Below are 24,393 nucleotides of genomic sequence, written 5' to 3' on the forward strand. Positions count from 1 at the left end.
AAACCAGTCAGTTTTATCCCCGGTTCCAACTTCCAGGAAACTCAAATATTTCTTCACATTTAATTTTAACAAAAACAAACACATGTAGTTTCAAAAAATATGCTAACATGAAACTTTCTTATCCACAGCAAGTGGAAAAAAATGAAAGATGCCTTCTGTGCTGGAGACGTTTTACAGGAACGCAACAAGCTACAAATATTTACACAATTAATCTAAATGTAGATTTACAGGTTAGTTTCTAATGAATATCAGGTGCTCAAAACGCAATTTAATAAAGAATTTCTTAGTTTAAGTGTGTGGACTCTGTTCCGATTAGGTTGTTGCATCTTTTTCACGCATTTTCTTCTGATTTTCTGTTGAATTGTACACAATGAATATCAGAAGACACTTGGAAATGTTTTAATGTGATTAAGAGTTTATATTTTAACCAGAGTCTTGTGAGAGTTAGTGTTGTTGAAGTATTTCCTCCAATATGAGTATCTGAGTTGTTTTCAAACTCTCAATGTTCCTTATTGATCAACAAAAAGTTAAAAACCTGCAGGTGTAATAAGAGCAGCTCAGGGCATCGAGGAGAGTTCAGATCTCTGCATAAGATTTTAATAATTATCCAATAGATAAGATTTATCCAGTTAACTAAATAAACAGATTTAAAAAGAATGTCTTTGAGCCCCTTTGATGGCTTTAGTTTTCTAAAGAATTTAATAAAATGGTTGAGTTTTTCTGATTTGGGTCGCTTCAGGCTGCAGTGTGAACGTAGCCAAAATGTCCTGGTGCAAAATACTTTAAAATATAAAAAAAACCCATAAAAACAGTAAATTCATAAATGAAAATAACAAAACAAATAAAAAGATGCTGACTCAAATACAATAACATCAGGACAAGATTTAAAACTAATTTAAATTAAAACTGAATTGTGGAGGCTCACGGCAACTAACTAGTGTTTTATATGTTTTGGTTCCAGTTAGAAAGCAGATCAATATGTGTTTATAGCATCATGTTTTAGACATTTATTCCCAGTTTTATTTAACATGCTCTCGCCTGTCTGGCAGAAGACTCCAACGTAAGCCGACAGGCTGCAGTCGCAGAAGAAGCCAGCGGCTCTCTCCACGCAGCGGCCCTGGTTCTGGCACAGCGAGCCGTAGCTGCTGCAGTGACCCGGGCAGCCGGGCCGGACGCCGGGCGTCATCTCTGCCCTCTCCTCCAGGTCCAGAGTAACACCGTTCAGCTGCAGAGCGCGGATGCAGCCTCTGAAGCCCCTCTGCCTGGACGCCGTGCCTCCTGCAAACACCGGAGGAGAGAAGCCGGTGTAAGTGGCTCAGCCGTGTGAAATTGGAAAATAAGGACAAAAGCACGTTAGAGCTACTTTTCCCGTCTGTCATCTTTGCTCAAGAGTCTCAATTATTGCTACCTGAGCTGAAAAGCCTGCATTTTTCTTTCCCTGTGGTTTTCTATTTATTCCACCTGACATTTACAACAAACCCACATGTCACATCAGCTCCTCCAGAAGCATCAAATTGTCAAATATAAACACAGAAATAGCAGCAGGCTGTAGGTGGAAAGGCGCATTCAAAGACAACACTAATCTGCTTTCCTTACGTCTGTCTATCGCATCTTTTCAGCTGCAGACGGGCTCATCAGGAGAATGGAAACCACTAAGAATTCATGCTTTTTTACCAGTTCGACACATTTTCTACAACATTTCTGTTTCCCTCTAATAATTGTTTACATTTGTTTCAGAACTGACACAAATCATTAAGCACATTTTCAAACTTGACAAACTTCAGGCTGGCACTGAATGCACCTAAAGGCTCAAATTTTTAAGTGGGAAATAACAGATTAATGGTCCTAACAATAATGAAAATGTTCCACTTTGCAGAACTTAATGAAAAATAGACTTATGATAAGAAAATAGGATAATAATGCTTTCAATTAGTGGATAGTTTTGTCTTTCACTGCAAAATCACAAAATATTTAAGTATTTTTGTCTCGTTTCTAGTCCAAAACACAAAACTAACTTACAATTAACTTTTCTGCAAGATAAAAGAGCTTGTTCTAAATCTATAAGTCTTTAATATTGATGAAAAAGTACTATGTATACCTGCAGATTATTTCATTTATAACATTGTGTCTTGTTAAAAGTGAAATAATCTGCCTGTGATCTAGAACTTTTTCATTACCTTACATTTCATTATTTGTACATTAATTGTATTTCAAGTATACTAAAAAAAAGACCAAAAATAAGATCAACTTTATCTGGAAAGGGGGACGTTATGATAAATAGACATGAATAAAAACAGGTATAAAAATCACAGTAACATGCAGATAAGTCCAACTCTGATGAAAGAAGGATGTGTGAGAATTTCACAGGTGAACAATTTATGATCCAACAAGAGAAGCTCAGTTACTGTCCATGAGTTTATGATGGGAAAGTGCACCCTGCTCTGGAGCACAAAACTGGAGTGAAACAGAAAAGAAAAAAGAAACGGTAAACAAAACGAAGGCCAAAGTATCAACAGTTACCCTTCAAAAGCAAACAACCTCCACCTGCAGATTTAGAAAGTATAAAATCTGAGGAATGAACTGAGTGGAAATCAATGGAGGGAAAAAAAAACCCTCATGTTTTGAGTCACTAAAGCGACAAAATATCCACAACAGCAAACAGATTATTGAGCCAAATCTACATGGTGTGGGTTTCATGGTGTAACTTGTTTCGTTAAACAAAAACATTAAGCACAGTTTTAGAAAAAAAGTTTCATAAAACTTGCTTTTAGTTTGAAATGTAAATGCTGCTTAAAATGTTTGAAATGTTGCCAACTTCAGATAATGACAAAAATAATCAAGTAGCAAAAGGTTAAGACCTAAACTATTCATACCCCACATGAACCTGAATTTATGATGATTATCATCAAACCCTGAGTTTTTATCTGAAAATTATTTAACAGAAAAGTCTTTATCAGCGCTACAGCAAAGAAACTTCTTGTACTGTATTTTCTGGAAAGCTGCTTGATTGTTTCCACAAGAATTTTAATTATTATTATTTTTTTAGATTAGCTCAGAGTTACTGAGGCCTGTACTGAGACTTGGCAGATAAAAAACATAAACATCAGAGTTTCAGTCAGAAAAAGAAGCAGCTTAGTAAAGTTGAAACTAATTTTAGCCAAAAACAGCAGGTGCTGAAAAACAAACAGGCTTTACCAAAAAACAGGCTGAAGAGAAAAGCAGAAGATACATTTTTACCTCATACATGCAGCCACACATAATTACAGCTGCATGAGATAAGAAGAAGCAACACATTTAACAAATTATCACACGAGAGCGTACGTTTTAATCAGCACAAGTTTGACTAAAAGTTTGTTTAAATGTGTGAATAAAACAAATTATTTGGATGTTTTCTTCCTGCTAAAACAAAGATGAGATAAAATGACATTTAAAGATTAGATTAGAAATGTACCATTAAGGATGTCAAGTCTTTTACTACTACTAATAAAAATATAAATTTTGTTGTATAAAGCTTTTCTAAGTACTTTGTACGCTTTACAGGAGTACAGAAAAACAAAATCAAATAATGAAACATATCACATAAAAACTCATTTATATACATTTTTGTTTTTCATTTGTTACAAAAGGAAAGTTTAAAAAAAAATTAAATATGAAAGCTGACATTCACATAGCTTACCTATAATAGCATGTAGTAGTGTGCAATAATAGCAAACCTGTCAAATTTTAAATCTGTATTTTTGATATTTTAAACCAAAAATGATAGTGTTTTAATCAAAACAAGGTTCAACAATCAAACCAAAGTCGGAGTAATGTTGCAGATCCAGATTTAGCTCTTTTATTTCTAGTCTGAGGAAAACGTGCAGCACTAAATATTTATTAGAAAGGTTTACTAGAGGTTGAAAACAGAAGTTAACATTTCACCATGCAGGCCTAAACGTCTCTGTGTCCATTAAAATGTTCTGCAGAAATACAAGCTGCTCTAAACCCGTTAAAGGTAGAATTATGGCTCATGAATGTGAATGCATACAATGGACGCCTGGTTGAGCATTAATATGGGCTATAAATATGTAGACACTGAGCTCTAAATGCTGCAATAAAACCCCAAAAAACATCTCACTCAACTTGATGTCTAGACACATTTTCTCTCAAAGCAGATCTGATGAAGTCGTTAAATTGTCGTTTTTCAGGCTGCTGATGGCAACCTGCTGAATGTCCTATAAATACATTAATATTCCTCCACAATTTCACTGCTGCTCGCTTGTCCAATTTCACTGTTTGGTCCTTTTGCTTCAAGTTTGGATTCACTGATAAGAAGTGATGCCCAAAATATTTACTGATTGATTAAAACTGATAATGAATGATGGATTTTCATTACTTTTCGCTCCAAATCTATCAGCAGGATTGGAGAGCTCATGCAGAATGTGAAATGAACTGAGATGTAACCTGCAGTCCTCGTAAACCATGCAGCATCTCAGCGTCTTTGTACGGAATTTACATAACCATAAAAATACTGTAAACAACACGCAGGCTCCGATTTGTTTACATCCTGATGCGGTTTCCAGGCGGTAGGTTTTACTGCTGATCTGCTTGCACAGCTAATGAATCTGGATGTCATTTAGCAATCAGAAAGCTTCACCTCAGCACTTTCCTATTCACCGCAAACAGCTTCTGCTGCAAGCCAAACCACAGAAAAGCTCTGTACTATTAACAGGCTTAAACATCACCGTCAAACAAAATGATTCAACTCCCCAAGAAACATTTATAATCCTTTCAGAAGCTTCTCTTTTTGGCTTGACGTTGTTGGCTCAATAGAAATAAAAGAAATTCAGATTTTTCATCGTAATGTCTTACGTTGAGAAACCTTTAAAAATAAGTTTAAAAACTTATAGGCTTTGGTAAAAAAAAAAAAATCAACAATAGTGAGTGATGTTGCAGCTGCATGACAAAGTGGTAAATTGTTCTCCTCGTAGTTTTTGACCAAAAATATGAGGACCAAACTAGTAAAGGAGCAATAAAAATTATAATTCTTTTCTGATGGAATTGAAATCTTTATGCAGAGCAATTTTTTAAAACAAACTTTTAAAATTACTTATCTACCGTTTCTTCATCTAGTAAAGTCTAACATCTGTTTTTTACAGTAATCTTTGTCCACTAATAAAGGCACACAGACGCCACACAAAAGGTTTAACAGAAGACAATTTTAAAAGGGAATATAAAAACAGGGAAGAAAGTAAGCCTGTCATGATAAATGTGCTTTTTTCTTTATTTTCCTTAAAATGTTATCATGTATTATGAGAAAGGGGGTTGGGTTTGATTTTTTTTGTTTTTTTGCTTTATTGTTCAATTTTTCCTTTCTGTTGAAAAAAAAGGGCTGAAACTGCTGCATTGTAATTTTGTAAGTTTTCTTTTTGTGCAATGTTTCGTCAGTATTGCATTGAGTGTATTGATTAGTATGTGTGCACAGTAAGATGTGTATTGTATACTTTTTTGCCTTCCTTTGTCTCTAATAAAAAAAAAAGATCATGCACTCACTAATAATGTAAAATTTTAAATCACTGTAGATACAAAACATAAAAAATTACGTTATCATAAGACAGACCCACAGTTCCTGACTTTTGGGCTGAATGCGTTACGTTTGAGTGAAAGTAGGTCGATGTTTGTGTTTCTAGTTACTCCAAGCCTAAGATGAACGGAAAAAAGTTATTATTAAATGTGAGTCTAACCTCATATTTTTTTATTTGCCTGTAAAACATCTTGCTCTATAAGATGGAAAAGTGTCCATTTGCATCAAGCACCTATGAGGTCAGGGGTCAAACTAAATCCTTCAGAGGGTCAGGAATGGCCCCAGGGCTGCGCTTTGAACAACCCTGATCTATGATTACATTAAAGCATAAAGGCCAAATTAAAGATAATTTCAAAAGTAATGACTAGAGAAAACCATTGAGTTTTTCCCGTAACTAAAAATCCTGTTACCTATAATAAACTTAAATCAAACTGAATAGGAAAACATCTCAGTATGCAGGAAGCCTGAGAGGACAAACCTAAAAGACATTTGCCTATAAATTAATAGAATCAACGCTCCTGACCGATGAACAGCTGGCTGTTGAGCTGCAGGTGGACGTGTCCGTCAGCCGGCGCCTCCTGCGTCGCCACAGGCAGGTTGTCCAGTCGAAGCGACGCCTCCTTGATGTTTCGCTCGGCTCGGACTCGATGCCATCGGTTGTCATTCAACGGGACCGTCGACTCGACTTGAACTTCCAGTGGGCCGTTGCCAACATCGAAGGAGAAAACCACCCGAGCAGACGCTTGATAAAGAAAAAAACAGACAGAAATATCAGACAGAATCTGTTATTTGGTTCTGCAGAACGTCTTGCTGCTTGAAGAAGCTGAACATAATCAAAGCAATCATGATGAGAAGTCAAACATTTGACATGTCAGCTTCATGTCTTACTCTAAAGAACAATCAGCATTTCATTTATTCAAACGGCAAACATTAATCTCAGTTAATGACAATTGGACTTCTGGGTTAAATCTCTATGATTCTGTTAAAAGAGGCAGATGGTTCTTTCCAAATACAGCTGGAATCAAGCCTCACTCATGTTTCCATATGGTTCCCTGTGCAGGCCTGAAACGAGCCAATGCAATGAACGGGGAATTGACAACATCCAGTGTAGAAAGACAAACAAGCAGACAGGGACAGCGTTGGCCTCTCTGGAATGAAATTTAATTACTCCATCACAACAAAACAACAATAAAGCCAACATGGCTTCTAACTAAGCAGAGTGGGAACAGTCCTCGAAGGATAGCAAACAAAAGAAGACCAATTTGGGGCCATGAGCTGATTACATAAAAAATAAATAAATAAAAAAACACGTCTCATTTATTCCAGCCTGCTGTAGTATTTGCCATATCCTGCCAAGTTTAGCAGATCTGTTGGGATAAAGGAAGAAAAATGAGCAGGTAGTGAAAACAAAACCAGCTTTTAAACTTTTTCCCTGTGGCATTTCACATTAATATACACGACTTAATTTCTGAACTTATTTGTTTTGGTTTCTTTACATGCGTTGATTAATTGGGTTGTTACCAACACCTGGTGAAAATTTCACATCAGCAGCATCTTTAGTATGGCAGCCATTTGTAAAGTAGTAAAACTGTAATAAATTGGTTTATTAGTCCGAGTGTTAATTTCTCAAAGTCATATTTTCACCTTGTTATTCCTATATTTATTAATTAAAACTAAATATTTAATTAAAAAGTCAGACATTTAGTTCAGAGCACAATATTTAGCTTTCAAACTAAATATTTAAGTTGGAACTAAATTTATTTATTTTGAAAACTAAATATTTACTTCCAAATAAAAGATTAGAAGACTCAATAATTATTTTGTAGTTTGTAAATATTTAGTTTTTACAAACTACATATTTTATACATACAAATATATAATTTGAAGTAGTTTAAACTAAAACTACTTCAATATAAATAAATATTTATTCTAAAAATATTTAGTTTTGAAGCTAAATATTTAGTTTCAAACTAAACGTTTAAGTCTGAGCTAAATAGTTGTAAAACTAAATATTGACTTCCAAATTAAATATGTATTTGGGAAATAAATGTTGATTTTTCAAAGTAAATTTTTAGCTTCCTAACTAAACGTTAAATTTTAAAGTTAAATCTTTAGTTTGTAAAATAAATATTTAGCTTGTGAATTAAATATTTAGTTTGGAACTCAGACATTTATGAAAATATGAAAAATACGGTGAAAATATGACTGAAAAAATGAACAGCTGCATTTATTCTTCATGACAGTAATTATTACAGCAATAATTAAACCAAATTAATGCTGTTTTTTTGTACTGTGTATCTTAGATAAAAGTTTACTATGAGAAATTGTGACGTATTCAAGACTAATTTAACCCGTTGTCTGTCCATTAAAATAAGACGAAGAAACTCAGTTAAATAGAAGTGAGAATAGGAAAGTGGACTGGCAATAATGATTTTAAAAAAGTGCAGAAGAAAGATTATGCTGTCTAAATCTCAATCTAATCTTATTTGAATACTTAAAGAATAATTTAAACGTTTGTAATGTGAAAAATAGCATTTTCCATCCATTAGACTTAAAGCTGAATCCAATCTGTGCTGCTGAGTTTTCCTCTGCAGCTCCCCAGCCATCCTGCCCAGTTCCAGCAGCTCTGCTCGGCTTCAAGTCTTTATTTACTTCCTCCAGGGTGTCTGCTGCACTCTATTTGTTTCCCCTATCAAAAGGGAGAAGATTTAAGAGAGTGCAGAGAAAGCGGAGCGCCATCCCTCATGTTTTGCTGCTGGAAGTTGGGGATGTATTGCTTTGGGAGCGCAGAACAAGATGAAAAAAATACCCCGGCATCCAGCGGTAACTTCATTTAGGAATTTGTTCCCCGGCCCCAGCTACACTGTTACGGAGCAATCTGCTGGTGATGGAGAGGGAGGGGTTGGTATACAGAGGTGGAACAGCCAGACAGACAATGATTTCCCCTGAGAGGGATGTTAGGGGGTTGGTTTCCCTCAGCTGGATTTTTCTTCTTCTTCTGTTTGTCCTTTAAAGTCAACGACTTCCTCCAAAGTGGAACAAAAACAACTGCAAAATCTAACCCAAGCAGCAAAAAAAACAACAACAGCCAAACCATAATTGAAAAAAAGAATCCGCCACACAAGCCTGTCGTAGTGACGCACCTTTACCATAAACCTGAGTCATGATGCACTAACACACATACAACAGGCTGTGTCAGGTAACACTGTACATTTTCTTATATGCTGACATTTACAGTTGGATATACTTTTTATTCCCTGCTTGCTACTTTTCCCACTTTGTCCTCTCCGTGTAATTCATCTTTGTCTACTTTTCTGGCAGTTTAACATTTCGTTTTATCTCATATTAATATGTCTAAAGCTACACTTAAAACGGTTGTTATCTCCTTTGCAGCTTTTCCTTTTATCTTTGGTGTATCAGTGGGGTAATCAGTAATTAAAAATACTAATTATTGTCACTATTAGTGGAGCAACTCTTAGAAGGTTGGTATTTTTGTAGCTTTTTAGCTAATCAGGGTTTGACAAAAACTCACAAGAACAAGATGGGATGAAATTTTAAAATTACTTAAAAAAAAAAAAACCTTCAAAGATCAAATTTAGGCTGCCAAAAGTTCTTCATTCTGCATTTTTTACTTATTTCTGACATAAACTCAAACTGAAATCTTTCTTTTTCCAAATTCCTTGTATCTCTTCACACCTTTGCACATTGTTTTGACTAAGCATGGTCTGCAATACAACATTTACCATTTCACAGCTGCCATCGATAGCATACCTGCAGCCATCGGTCGTCATAGCGACGCTTTCTGCCTCCTCCAACACCTGAACAACTTGCAATGCTGCTCATGTCTTGCGTGTCACAGACTTTGGATTAAAATAAAATCTAATTTATGAAATATTACATGAATTTGACTTTTTCAGTTGAGCAAAACATGATTATTTATTCAGATGTTAAACTTTTAAATACATTTCTTCACAGTTCGTTTCCACCACTGCTCAAATACTCTAAACGATTACAGTTAGTAAATAATTAAAATGGTACTTGTGTTTTGAATAATTTTTATTTTATTCTTCTTTTTAAAGTTTTAATTAGAAAGGTTTACTGTAAATTGCACTACGGTACTTTTAGCTTTACATTGAAGTCTGTCATAAATCAAAGGTCATGTATTTTGTTTTGCATTTTAATTAAAATCTTTTTAGTCTCCTCCATCAACCTGCCAGGTGATTAGAGATTAAATTTGGCTCTGGCATATTTTTCACAACGTATTCATGTTGATTAATATGCATTGTCCCCTTTATAAAAACAAATAAATCAATCGAAAGTTATTGTTCCTACTGGAAACACAAAATGCTCCCAAACAAATGATTTAAGAGTAGTTTGGGCATCTTCAATAAGAACTTCATGAGAGTTTTACTCAGTTGTCTCAGCCTTCTGGTTTCTCTCCCAGCTGTCGTCAGTCTCTACTCTCACCTAAACTACGATTACTCTTACCCCTAAACTGTAACGGCAGGATGGACTTCGTACCTGAATCTGTCACCATGGTAACTCATGTTGCTACGGAGCAGGTTAGGCTTCCAGATAAGAGATAAAAACAAAGAAAGCACTGTCTATTTTCATTTTTCAACCAATCAATGAAAAACGTAAAGAAAAATGAAAAATGCTTCGGTGCACAACCGTGCTCCATCCTCCGCTCTTTTTTTTCCGTCTCTCTGAGTCACATCGTTACATTTTATGTCTTCAGAAAACCTTTGTGAGAGAAATCTTAGCAATATTGATCCTTGCATAACCAAAACTGAAACTACTGTACATTTACCTCTTATTCTCAGATCGCTTGTGTAACTCTAAGAAAATGCTGCCGAACGTCACAAATTGAACAGAACATATTTCAATCTGGATATTTTATGAGAGCTCCGCCTATTAGACTGGATCATTTTTATCTTTGTGGACCAACAATGATGCAAGACCATGCACAGATGGCAGCATTAATAATGACAAAATGTTCGATTGATTAAATAATTTGTCATTGGTGTTAAGAGGATTGATTTGCACATTCATTTGCTTTTTCTTTTTTAAATTATTTCTCTTTTTTTGACGAGCTTTTCGTTTCTCTCTTTGTGAGTCAGTAATCCTGGATTGATTTACTGAGTTGATAAACAGCTTCATAGCATCGTCTGATCCAGCCATCCATTGTCATGCCCACTCATCCTTGCAGGGTCGTGGGGGGCTGCTGCTTATCTCCAGCAGAGGGGCCACACATTGTAGTGTCCGAGAGCGCATTGGATCTCATTAGATCTCAAGGCCTCAGGAGAATATTTCTACGCCAGAGCCAGACTCTGAAAGTGAGCAAAAAAGGTGAAGAATCCCTGAACCTCTTGAAGAGAGTCAACGCTACAGGCTAACGAAGGCCAGATATGGAAAATATCTGCAAAGCTACAGCTTACATAAGCGATGTGTTAACATGTTTAAGTTTTTATATTAGTTCGTTCCTATATAAGGAGAACAATTTGTTGCCATCTGAACAAAAACAGATGTTGGATATTTTTTTGGCTTTTGTGTGATGCGGAAACTTGACACATTTTTAGTGGAAATGCAGCTACTCTCCACTCTCCCCTCAGTAAAGAAGCTCACTGGTTTTCATTCTTCTTTGCTGGTTGATCCAGTTACTCCATGTCCTGTTCAACCTTTTCCAGCTCTGTATGTTTTATGTTTAATTAGACTTCCTGTCTAAACCTGAAACATGACATATAGAGCCAAGGTCAGGTCCACAGTCTCACCTTTCTGAAGTATTTATTTCTCTAGTCCAGTCATTTATTCTTAATTCCTGTTGTTGTTTTATTGTTCTGCTCCAGCAACTGGTTTTTGATTTGTTTCAGTTCATCTAATTATTTATGGATTTTTGTCTCTTTCTGGATATTAAGCTTCCATTATTATTGAAATAATGGTGTGTTCCCATCATGATTAATCACCATCCTGTGTAGTATTGACAGAAAATATAATAATCCTTTATTTATTTGTCCCTCAGTGAGGACATTTCTGTATATCAGCAGCAAAAGGACAGAAAGCAAACAGACAGATGCACTGCCTCTCGCTCCTCGTTTTAAATGAGTACAAGTGTGCTGTGATGCAATGTGACAATTTAATTATAAGAAACACAAAAAAAATCTGTTTATGAGTTTAGGTGAGCTGGGTGAGTTTACAGCTACAAAAAAGAAAAGTTTGATTTACTAAATTATGTTTTGTATCTTCCTGCATCTCCTCTTAAAGCAGACTAGTTACTGTTTTTCGGAGTGTAAAACATTTTTTGAAGATTTTTCTTTCTTTCTTTTAATTTTTAATAAATGCACATTTTGCAAACATTGTACATCATATAAAACTCATAGGCTCAATCTTGTCAACTCATTTGAGTTATAAAAACATTTTAGGATTAAATAAGAATCAAGTATTTGAAAATTATGACGTCACAGTTCAGTTTTTATGAAACAACATGCAGCTCCTGGCCGAGGGACATATTTTACAGACATATTCAAAATATAAATACTTACTGAAAAGTTCATTCAATTCACCAACTCAGTTCACTAAGTGAAGCATATTATACAGATTAATTAACAGATTGATGTTTTCAAGCCTTTACTTCGGTTAATTATGATAATTTTCTGCTTACAGCTAATAAAAACATTTAAAATTAAAAATAAATATCCATCCATCTTCTTACACCCTTGTCCCTTAATGGGATCGGGAGGGTTGCTGGTGCCTATCTCCAGCTAGCGTACCGGGCGAGAGGCGGGGTCACCCTGGACAGGTCGCCAGTCTGTCGCAGGGCAACACAGGACAAACAACCATGCACACACACACTCACACCTAGGGGCAATTTGGAGAGGCCAATTAACCTGACAGTCATGTTTTTGAACTGTGGGAGGAAACCGGAGAACCCGGAGAAAACCCACGCATGCACAGGGAGAACACGCAAACTCCATGCAGAAAGACCGGGGCCGGGAATCGAACCCAGAACCTTCTTGCTGCAAGGCAACAGCTCTACCAACTGCGCCACTGTGCAGCCCTAAAAATAAATAAACACATTAAAATAAAACACATTTTAATACAGAATTTTGCACTTAATTAAAAGCAGGTCTAATGCCTACAAACAAAACTCATCTGAATTCATATTGTAATTTATTAAATATGCTTTATATCTTTAGTATACTGTAATTTACATTCATAAAATAATGTTTCTTTAGTGGATAAGACACCAAAACTGACTCAATCCCAGAAATTTTAAATGAATTGGAAATCTAACCCTAAGTGTGACTCTTAAATGCTTTTACTTACCAATTCCAACATGGTGCTAAATGATACACAACTGTCATCTAAGATTAAAAAGACTGTAATGTACATATTCGGAGTTTTGACTCCAAGGTTCAGCCTATAGTTGTAGCATTTCATGCAGAAATTGCTCACTGATTGGCCGTTGTTTCGCTAAGGTGCCTGGCTTTAAATGAGTGGAAAAGCTTTAAACCCAGTTTTAGAAGTTAATCTCAGAAAAATAAGGCTGTGCATAATGTGCCGCGGTCGATCTAAACTGGTCATTTAGATCGACCAGTTTTCAGTCGATCTAAATGAATCACTGTGCATAATGGCTTCCAAAAAGAAAATAAAAAAACGTATCTAAATTAGCTAAAACATCTGACATCAGGTGCAAAGCTGAAAAGCTGTACAGTCTTAAACAAACAGGCGAATTGAATTAAACTGCTTAAGCAATATTTGACATGAGAGAAAAACACTGAGATGGTTTCAGGCAAAACAACGTGGGACAAATTTACACAAAAACATCAACATTTGCACAAAAACTTAAAGATAGAACCCTAAATAACCTATTTAGACAGTTTGTCAGCAAAAAAAGTTGATTTGGGGGCTAGTTTCTTCTTTTCTTTTTTTGCCATCCCTCTTTCCAGTGTTGCCCATCATCCTGAATTTGTTCATAAGGGACTTCATTCTGGTAAAGATTCAAGCTAATCCTTTAATTTCATTCTGCTTGACTAATTTGTCCAAATTAGAATTACATAACACAATCATACTGGGTTAGAAAGTCTGGAATCTGTAATTAATTTGATTTAACGAAGCTAAATTACATAATTGATTGATTTGGACCAGTTTTCAGTCGATCTAAATGAATCACTGTGCATAATGGCTTCTAAAAACAAAACAAAAAACTTATCTAAATTAGATAAAACATCTGACATCAGGTGCAATCACCCAAAAAATACACAAGTTTACCACAGTCGTGATGTGAATGATCTGTTGCGCATTACTCAAGGGAAAATAATTAATGGAGGGTCAGAGGGGGGACATGATGGAACATCTCTAAAATTAAAACCATGGGCTACGGTAATTATTAGCTTTGTTTTAATGGTTTTAATAATCCCCAATTTTCTGCTTGGGCTGTCAGAATACATTTTGGATGACAACAAACATTAAACAGGCAAACAAAACATTTTATTCTTCTCTGAAGAATAAAAAAACTACATTTTCCTGACAATTTAAAAGTACAAACATCAAAGTTCAGACTCATTATAAACACGAAGAAATGTAACTAGTTCCCTTCTGCACTCGTCTGATACTCAGTGTTATATTCCAGCTTCTACTCACTGCTTAGTTCGATCCGGATGAAGTCCTTAATGCCAAGGTTTTCCAGGAATACTCCAGAGGAAGCAGTGGTCTTAAAAAGGAAGGAGATGTCTGCGCTCAGCTCACCGTGGAAGGTGGGGAAGTGGAGGTATGACGTCTCCTTGTCAAAAAATGCAGCGTTCCAGAAGTTCTCTGCAAGAAAGTGGGAAAAACAAATAAATTCACTGTCAAGATCTTCAGAATAAAACCAAAATAACCAAACCAGGAAAGCAAACAGGGCTGAGAGCGTTTTATAATTCTGATTGTTTAGGGAAAATGTGGCTTAAATGTAAATTGTTTTTTTGTAAAATTTTTTTATTTTTTTTTTTATTCACAACTTGTAGCCAAAAGCAAAGGCATTTATGCCTATAATTGTTTGTTTCCTTAAACCGATTTAATTTTAGAATTTTCTCATTTCTTATAGTAACATAAGTGCTTAAAAGATATATATTATGCTTCCTTTAAAAGGTTAGGATAGGACTATGGTCTATACAAAACATGTTTGTTATATTTATTGCACAAAATCATTTTTAATCAGATTTTAGTCTGGTCTATCCTTCCTATTTTGAGCTTTTTATTCTTTTTTAGAATGAGCAGTTTTAGCAGTTCACTTCAAATCCAAATAAGCTGCTGCCGGCCACACTCTCCAAATCAACGTTTACACTTTCACATGAAAATAGCTGCAAAGATATGTGCAGTCATACAATTGTACATCTTTGAAAAGCAGAAGTAGAGCCTCCTGTACAACAAAAAAGAATGCAGCAAGTGGTTTCTGGATGATAAGTCAACAACAAAATATTTGCCTTTTCCAGCAGCCATTGTACAGTGGTAAAACCAGCTAGGCTTTGCTGGGGTTGCTAGGTAACGATGCAGTCTGACTCAACAACCAGTAAGTTTTTGAATCGGCTCGTTTTCCAGACACCAAAAAATAACTGGGTGTTTTTTTTAGAAGCAGTTGAGACCCAAATAGAAACCAAACCCAGCAAAATAAATAAAAAAACTGGAATTTTCACTTTTTTTCTTATTTCTTGAGGAGGTTTCACTTCTCATGCAAAAAGAACTGAAGAAGCCTTTTTGCATGAGGTGAAACATCGTAAACAGCCCAATAAGTCCAGTTGCCTCTTGCTTAAACACTTTATACATAACAGGAATTCATTCGCCATGCAATAAATCTTCCACAAATATGTCTAAAGAAAAAACCCAGCCAAAATGGTAATGAAAAGTTTTAAATCTAAAACCTAAAAGTTTTAGATTTATACATGCTGAGGATCAGCAAAAGCATTTAACTGGCTGTCCAGGATTATATTGAAACCTTTTATAGAAATCAGATTTTTAGGACTCTTGCTAAAAAACTATGTTTAAGATAAATAAGTTAGAGAGGTTTAGTTACAGTTAAAAGGTTTAGGAAGCACTGATTTAGATAAACTTACTGTCTCCATAGCAACGGAGTGGTCCCACCATGTACGCTGCCTCTGACCCCGGCCTCTGGAGGTCACCCACTACCAGAGATCTGACTGGAAGGCTTTCCTTATGGGTGACCAGGCCTGAGTCCTCAGTCCTGGAAAAAAAACATAAAAAAGAGGAAAAATAAGCAGGAAAAAAAATGGCAAAACTGCTCCTGCATTGATAGCTTGAACATTCACATGGATGTGCAACACATTTAGCTACATCTTATGAGACAGAATCTAGATGCATCACTTCACTGCAAAAAGACAAAGTTGTATCATGAATTTTTGTCTAGTTTCTAGTGAAAATGTTTTAGTACTCTTTGAATAAGACATAATTTAAAAGTAAGTTTTCAAAAAGATAAAGGACTTGTTTAAGTCAACAATTTTTGAATATGGTTAAAAACAATACTAATTCCAGTTGTAGATTTTATTCACTTAAAACAGGAAAATTGTATTTTTGTCAGAAATAAAGTATGCTAATGGAACTAGAACTTTTCTTTATCAAGAATTATTGACTTACAAGCTCCTATTTCTTGTTGAAAAGTTACTTTTACGTTAGTTTCATATGAACCAAGATATTTGCACTAGAAACAAAAATACTTGGTAAGATTTTGTATTTTTGCAGTGTTGTTTGAAAATTAAACTTTTACTACCATCTTCATCTTTATAATTGCTATCATTTTTGCAGAGTAAAAATTCAGGATAACAAAAATCAACGACCAGGATTTAAAGCAGAGATGCACAGAATGTTTTAAGCCTGATAAAATATGGAGGCGCAGCAGTAGTAGCTCTTTTCTGTGAAAAAACATTATAATGGAAGTCAGGATTTGCAGGTGGGTGTTGCTCTGTGCTTACATGATCAAAGGTTAAAGTAGTTTTTTTTTGTTTTTGCCTTGTCAGGTTATTCCAGATGATTTGGTGTTTGCTAAACTACTGAAGTTGCAAATGGTGCGTTGCCAGTCACTCGTGTGAAGCGGAGCGAGGTGAAAGGTTCAGACGTGGCGAGAGGCTCGTTTATTTTCTGCGTGTAGATTTCGGCTGAGCGTTCGTATAACTTCATTCTGATTTTGACATGTTTTCTTCGCTGATCGTTAATCATTTCTGTGTGGCAAGCTGCACTGCAAGGCAGATGGGGTCAGAAAGAACTGCTGTTTTTAGTCTGTATCAGCAGTTAGGTGAAGAATATAACAAAATAGCATCCATATTGTTTATTACTAGTCGAAAGATCAGTGACGCTGATACAGCAGAGCATTTCAAGTCACTCCACAGTATCTCAGGATCTGGCCTTTGACCTCGTTTTGCAAGTTTATATTTATCAATAAGTCTTTGCACTACAAAAACAAAATCTTACCAAGTAGTTTCTGTCTAGTTTATAATGCAAATACCTTAGAAAACTTAAATTAAGACTAAACTAACTAATAAGTAACTTTTCAGCAAGACACAGAAGCTTGTTTTAGGTCAATAATTCCTTAGTTTAAATGGAAAAGTACTAGTTCCAATGGCAGATTATTTCACTTATGACATTGGAACAATGTCTTGTTATAAATTAAATAATCTTCCAATAGAACAGATACATTTTCATTAATATTAATTAATTTTTTAATTAAAACTAGCTCCTATTTCTTGCTGAAAAGTTACTTGTAAGTTAGTTTTGACTTATTTCAAGTGTACTAAGATACTAGCACTGAACAAACTACTTGGTAAGATTTTGTGTTTTTGCAGTGTATCCTGTAGATGGTCTCAAACCTAATGACAAGAAAAGAATATATAAAAAATATTACTGACACTTATTGACATTTTCTTTTGGAAATGTAACATTATTATTCCATAGAAGTATTTCAAAACTGCTAAGACAGAGCTTGTTTTATGTCAGTAATTTTGTAATACCGATTTAAAAAAGGAAACTAGTTTCACTTGCAGATTATTTTTCTCCCTCTGCTTGCATGAGTTCTCAAGTTAAAAGACTATAATAAATTATCTTTACATAAGTGTGTGTGTGTGTGTGGGGGGGGGGGGGTGTTTTTGTCCTGTGTGTCTTTGTGTTGCTCTGTGATGGACTGGCGATCTGTCCAGGATGTTCCCCACCTCTCGAATGATGGCTGCTGGAGATAGGCACTATTAACTCCCCTACAACCTTGCAAGGATAAGCGGGTGTAGATAGATGTCTGGATGGATGGATGTCCAAATATGATTGGAAAACCACATGACAGACGACTGTACATGTCTATAATAGTCAGTACCACTCCAATCTGTCTGCGTCACAGTTGCAGTAGTGTTGTGGATCCAGGCAGTCGCCCTGCAGGCCACAGCCACACTGCTGGCTGCCTGGATGAGCTCCTCCCCAGTACGTCTGCTCACGGCCGGGGGCGCGGCCGCCGAGCCACCAGCTGAACGGAGACCCCTCTGAAACACACACACACACAGAATGGCTACATGAAAACTTTAACAAAAATCATCTCTTTATCGATGTTTTTTTGGACGAGTTTACTCCAAATGTCCACGTGGACTTCAGGTTACTTTACACATAATTATAATTAATCAACATAGAAATCAAATATCAAACACCTGGTGAAACTAGTTCTTAGTTTAGATGTAAATTATATAATTATATTGACTAATTATAACTCACATCATTAAAGAAAATCGACTTGTTGGAATAACCTAGACCAGTGGTTCTTAACCTTTTTTGAGGTATTGCATATGCGCATTCACCGAACCCTTCTTAATCCACCTCTCCCCACCCCCCATCCCGACACACAAAAGACTTTGATTTAGTAATGTAATTATATTAGTTGTGTTACCACCCCCACACCACTAGAGGCAGTACCAACCCCGAAAAGATGCGACTAAGGAGCAGATTTAGACTATAGAATTTGGTAAAAACTGTGAGCTTTGCTGAGTAATTAAAGACACACGTTCAAATCCATGCTGAGAGTGGATCTCCTTCAATCAGTGCTCCTCCACAGCTCTGATTGGCTAAGCAATGTAACGTGATCCTCTGATTGGCTAAGCAATGTAACGTGATCCTCTGGAGCAAGTGATGGCAAAGCGGCGCGTCATCATGACTTTATACAAGTGTGTCTTTACCTTTGCGGCAGAGGCTCCGCCGAACCCCTGAGACCGACTCACCGAACCCCTGGGGTTCGATCGAACCAGGTTAAGAACCACTGCCCTAGACTTACCTTAAAACTCCCCACTAATAATGTGATTTTAATATCAAGTCTTAACAGAAATTTAAACTTGTTTAAAGCTGTATCACACCAAACAGGACAGAAAATTAAGATACTGATTCAATTAAAAGAACAGCATATTGAAAGAATGTAGACCAAGGACTTCCTCCAGAATAACATATTTTTCTTAACTGCACAAAACAAAAAGGTTGCTTCTTGAGCAAAATAACCGCAATCTAATTAAGCCTAAAATTTTAATACTCCAGATGAAAATTCTTAGTTTTTTCCATCTGTAAGTTCATATCTTCCTACTTGAAGTGAACAATAGGGAGATATTTCAGCTACATTAATCAGTTTCATGCATCTTCATGGTTCATAATACCACTTTTACACATTCTGCCTTGAAATAATAATACAGAAACACAAGAGCATCTCTACCTGGGGTGTTGAGAAGGCGGGACTTCCTGCAGTGGTAGGAGAGTTCCTGTTCACAGTGCTCTGATTGGCTGATGGAGCCCAAAAGCTGCTCCTCTTCAGATGAGTAGCTGAAGTGGATCGATTGTTGGTCCACACCAGAAACCGGTCGCAGTCTGGTCAGCTCAGTGTTGTTGTGCTGGATAATCATCCATGTGTCGCTTTCTGTAAATATAGAAATGTGCTGATTTAATTATTACATCCTAAGAAAGCAATGAGTGTAAATAATCCAGTATGATTCGTCTTTAAATCCAGCTTCAACCGTATTTTGAGAAATGAGAAAATATCATTTTCTACTGGGAATTTGTTTCACTTGTAATAAATACTTTTAAATAATATTAAGGAATTACTGACCTAAAACAAAAGCTGAAAAGTTACTTGTAAGTTAGTTTAGTCTCATTTCACTAGAAACATGACCAAAACACTTGGTAAGATTTTGTGTTTCTGAATCAGCAAATCATTATGTAAGCTTGTTAAAATTAACCAAACAAGCAGATAAGAGTTGAGTGGAAACACTTGCTGCTGTCAGAAATGAATCTAGCAGAAGAAAGGTCATGCATGCTGAACTTTCTCTTTGATCTGAAATGTACTGGACTAAATTAGGTTCTAGATTATTGTATAACTTGCAAAGTGCTTTAAGATTGTGAGTCGTTGTGCAAACCAAACATATTATTAAACCTAACTGAACTGACCTATAGATGTAAATTATAGTCTGTGGAATACAACAGAAAAACACAAAACTCTTTCCATGTGGGCCCAAAAAAGAAAATATGGATAAACCCACTTATTTATGTACGCTGGCTGGGTGGTTCTTCTTTTCTTTTGCTTGTTTGGAACAGAATCACATATTTTTTGTATGTTTCTCTTTCTTTTTAAGAGTAAAATAAATCCAGATGTTCCGTTTTTTTTTTTGTTTTTTCGAAGCATAAAACCTCTTAAAGACGAGACAGATTTTATCTCCAACATAAGAGTCTTTCCCCTCAGTCAGGTTAATATACATGATTGTGATCAATTCCCTGCAGACATATAAGCTACAACAATTTGAGTTTCACCAAAACTGCTGTATGTTATGAAACAACTGTCCTATCACTGTTAATACCATAATGTAAGCAGGTAAGAGGCTGGTAGGATGGATGACTGAATGATGTTATAATGGAGATTTTTTTTAAAAAGCATAAGAATCATCAATGCTATCATAATAAAGATGATTGTGTAACCAGGCGAGAGGAAGCATTTCAGGCAGGTAGGTAGAAAATAAAGTGAATCAGACTGAGATGAGTAAAGAGTCATCATTTGCAATTATGCAAATTCCAAGCATTCAAAACAAAGTTATGACTTAATAGAGAGTTGCAGTGTGTGTGCGTGTGTGTGTGTGTGTGTGTGTGTGTGTGTGTGTGTGTGTGTGTGTGTGTGTGTGTGTGTGTGTGTGTGTGTGTGTGTGTGTGTGTGTGTGTGTGTGTGTGTGTGATACCTGTCATGTTGCAGTAGACCAGCTGTGGCTTGATGGGTCCGCTGCCGTCCACGTCGATGTAAAAATATCCCGACGTGTTGCCGCTGTGTTTGTACGCTTCACAGGACTGCTCATACACAGCTGGGAGGAAAAATAATGAGAACATCGTCAGGAAGTCGCCTACAGGAGCAGAGACAGGGATGAAGACCAAACACTGCTGGAAAAGATCATGATTGCTGCTTCACATGGAAACACACTGGACAAAAAAATTTCTCTGACTAGAGTTTGCAAATAACCTCCTTTCAGATAATTGCTACATCGAAGATTAACTTTCAGCAGGCAACAAGTTGTTTAACTCCAACTGACTTCTTTAAAAAACATGCAGACAGACACAGATGTTTATTTAAAATGGATCAAATCATTGAGAAAATATCTAAAGAAATTGCAGAAGCTACTAAAACTTGATTAAAAGTTGTGCAATGCGTTATTAAAAACTGGAAGGAGAGCGAGGAAGATATGTGACCAGAAAAAATCATAAATGATCGGCGATCATTTAAACTTATGTTGCACTGCAAAAACTCAAAATCCTACCAAGAAGTTTTAGTAAACGTCATAGTACACTTGAAAAAAAAAAACTAACTTATGGCTTTTCAGCAAGATTTAGGAGCTTGTTTTAGGTCAATAATTCATTAATATTAATGAAAAAGTACTCATTCCATTGGCAGATTATTTCAAATATTTGTTCTTATAAGTGAAATAATCTGCCAATTTAACTAGAACTGTTTTGTAAATATTAATTTATTTTAAGCTCCTACATTTTGCTGAAAGGTTACTTGTAACTTAAGTTTGTCTTATTTCAAGTGTACTAAGATAATTGCATTAGAAACTAAGATTTTTGTTTTTGTGGTGCAATATTTATACAGTTAAACTCATTGAAACTTCGAGTACAATATTTTAGAAATGATACAAACAAGCAAAACAGATTTGTAAAAACAGAAAGCGAATAATTAAAAAAGAACCGAGATAAAAAAAAATTTATCTCAGCCTAAAAACACAACATGTAAACTTTTACTATTTATTCGTAGGAATAATGCTCGTATCTCTGACTCACAGCTGTGGCAGGTGGCGCCGCTGTAGCCGCTGTCGGAGCAGTTACAGTGGAAGACGGTCCAGGTCTGACTGCAGAGGCCGCCATGTTCACAGCGACTCGGAGAACACCTAAAACACAAATGCGGAAAGATTTTAACATTTCTTTAGTCTGCTGATGCCTGTGATTAGTCTGAGTGTGGGATTTATCAGATGTTTGCCCACTCAAATTGATTTATTTCGCAAAACCGCGATGGAACACTTTTTTTTTTTTTTTGCCTCACATGAGTCACATGATCAACAACCGGATGTTGACGCCGGTAAAAACCACGAAGAAGAAGATGACAGGAAGTAATTGGAGGATGTTGTTTTCTTTAATGACATATTGCGTGAATAAATGTATTCGATTATTGAAAATGGAAATATGTTTTAATAAGGAACTGAAATTTGAAAATGTGGTTGCTTCATAGTAATGAAGGAAAAGGAAATATATTTCGCTTTTTGAAAAATACTGGTCTCATTAGGAGAAATCGACGAAAGGCAATGAATAATAAAATCCAAGAGATGGCAGTAGTGCAACATTAATGGATGCAAGCTGCTGTTAAAATCTAAAGAAGAAACAGTCACGTGATTTTAAAGAAAACGCCGCTATTTATTTATTTTTTTTCATAATTTGCAGAATGCGGCCAAAATTTTGCGCACATTTGTAATGGAAGCGCAGCTACTGATAATGATCAGTCAGGTACGTTGATTAGCAGCACCAGGCTTTTGTTTTGATCACTTATTGATCTTAATGATTTAACAGAAAGACTAAGTCTTTCCTGTGACCATAAAATAGTTAAGTTGGCATAAAAATAGTTGATAAAATGTACAGTTCAGTTTTTTTTAAAAATCCGCTTTGTGTGTAGTGTTGAATCCTTTTATGTTAGGCTTCTGAAGAAATGCTCCTTTTTGTTCTGTTGTTTTGAACAGACCTGTTTGTCAAGGTAGAAAAAGCAAAATATGTGGAGTTGTGGGGTACAGAGGTAATGCAGAGCTCCCTCCGGATTGCATTCAATTTGTGCTGTTAATGGACTGTTTGTCTAATAATACTCTTTGCTGGTTGCAGCAACACTAACCTGCCTCACCCCTCCCCCTGTAGAAAATACAGTAATAACCTGCTGAGGAATATAAGGTACCATGCTGAAACAGTGTTGCTGAGTTCATTTTCCACCTGACATTCCTGCAGAAATTGTCCCAGGTGGCTCATGTCAAATCAGAAGGATAACACAGAGGGAACACACTGTATATTTTTCTGTTTTTACAGGAAAACGGATTTTTTTTTCCCCCTCTTTGTTCCAACTGAAAAGTCAGATCTGTGGAGGAGCTGTAGTCTGATGAATTGTGATGCAAAAGCTGAGAGACATTTAATTAAAATCATTCAAGCAGTCTCTTACCCTATCTGCCGAGGATTTGTGGATACTAGTGTCTGAGTCCATGTTCACATCCTGTGGTTGTTTATGTGGAGAGCCGCTGTGTGTGTGTTTAGGTTTTTTAGTGACTGTCTTGTTTCCTCTCAGGCTCTAAAATCGGGTTTATAATTGCTGCAATTGTCTCATTAATCGTGCCGCTGTTTGGTGTAAAGCCAAAACAGAAAAACGATTAGCTTTCCTCCACATCTTTTCCTTCGCATTTCCGCGTCTTCTAACCTCTGAGATTCGAGCAGATTCTGAGCAGTCATAGAGTGTGATACTTTCATTTTGTCACATGGTAATTACTGTAAATGCAAAACATTATCCTGAGGTAAATAAAAAAAATTCAGAAAGTAGAAGTTGCATAACCTAATTATTTGTTGACTACAAACATGTGACCACAGTCGCCTGAACACCGTGGATTATAAATGATCAGAGAAAAGTCGCTGCCTGTGGGAGCTACATATCTCTGATGAGATTTCACTTAAAGATCCAACAATAAAACACCTTAAAAATTTAAAATGCAGAATTTGAGGAAGGAAGGAAAGAGCTAAGGAAGGGACAAAGGAGAAAATGGATGGATGGATGGATGGATGGATGGATGGATGGATGGATGGATGGATGGATGGATGGATGGATGGATGGATGAAAAGAAGGAAGGGGGAAAGAGAAAGAAAGAAGCAAAGGAAGAACTGGAAGATTAGATTTGTTTTCTGTCTTAACTATACAAAACTGCGTCTTAAAGGTTCAAATAAAGCTTTTTTGTAAGTGTCACACTTTCTGTGTCACGTCAATTAAAACTTTGTCTTTGTGCGTATGAAGAGCCAAATTTCCAGAACTGTCTGCACCACGGATAAGAAAGAGTAATCAAGATAGTCTAAAATACAAACCTGTCGATTATTCCACACATGTCAATCTGCAGGTTGCTGTAATTTCCCAGCTGCTTCTGTTGCACCGCGATCAGGTCCATAATCCTGCCGTCCAGACTGAGTAAACGCATGCAGCCCTGGAAGGAACTGAAGTGGTTTCTGCATCCTGGAGCGTCTCCAGCAGGACATCCTGAGAAGACAAGACAGTTATGATGCTGAAGTTT

The 24,393-nt window shown here is 36.1% G+C and overlaps 1 protein-coding gene across 2 annotated transcripts in view; it reads right to left on the bottom strand.

Moving 5' to 3' along the window:
• Nucleotides 1–24,393, bottom strand: part of cntnap3 (contactin associated protein family member 3) — a 114,629-nt gene that overhangs the window by 25,441 nt on the left and 64,795 nt on the right. For both annotated transcript variants that reach the window (XM_008433926.3, XM_008433924.3), the window contains exons 10-18: nt 24,191–24,359; nt 21,875–21,981; nt 20,785–20,904; nt 19,278–19,478; nt 17,910–18,072; nt 15,652–15,779; nt 14,204–14,374; nt 6,087–6,305; nt 1,039–1,278 (exon numbers count right to left, since the gene is read on the bottom strand). In XM_008433926.3, coding sequence (XP_008432148.2) covers nt 1,039–1,278; nt 6,087–6,305; nt 14,204–14,374; nt 15,652–15,779; nt 17,910–18,072; nt 19,278–19,478; nt 20,785–20,904; nt 21,875–21,981; nt 24,191–24,359 — 1,518 coding nt within the window. The remainder of the gene's footprint in view (nt 1–1,038; nt 1,279–6,086; nt 6,306–14,203; nt 14,375–15,651; nt 15,780–17,909; nt 18,073–19,277; nt 19,479–20,784; nt 20,905–21,874; nt 21,982–24,190; nt 24,360–24,393) is intronic.

The sequence above is a fragment of the Poecilia reticulata genome, chromosome 17 (assembly GCF_904066995.2).
Source record: "Poecilia reticulata chromosome 17, P_reticulata-male-v2, whole genome shotgun sequence".
Lineage (NCBI taxonomy): Eukaryota > Metazoa > Chordata > Actinopteri > Cyprinodontiformes > Poeciliidae > Poecilia > Poecilia reticulata.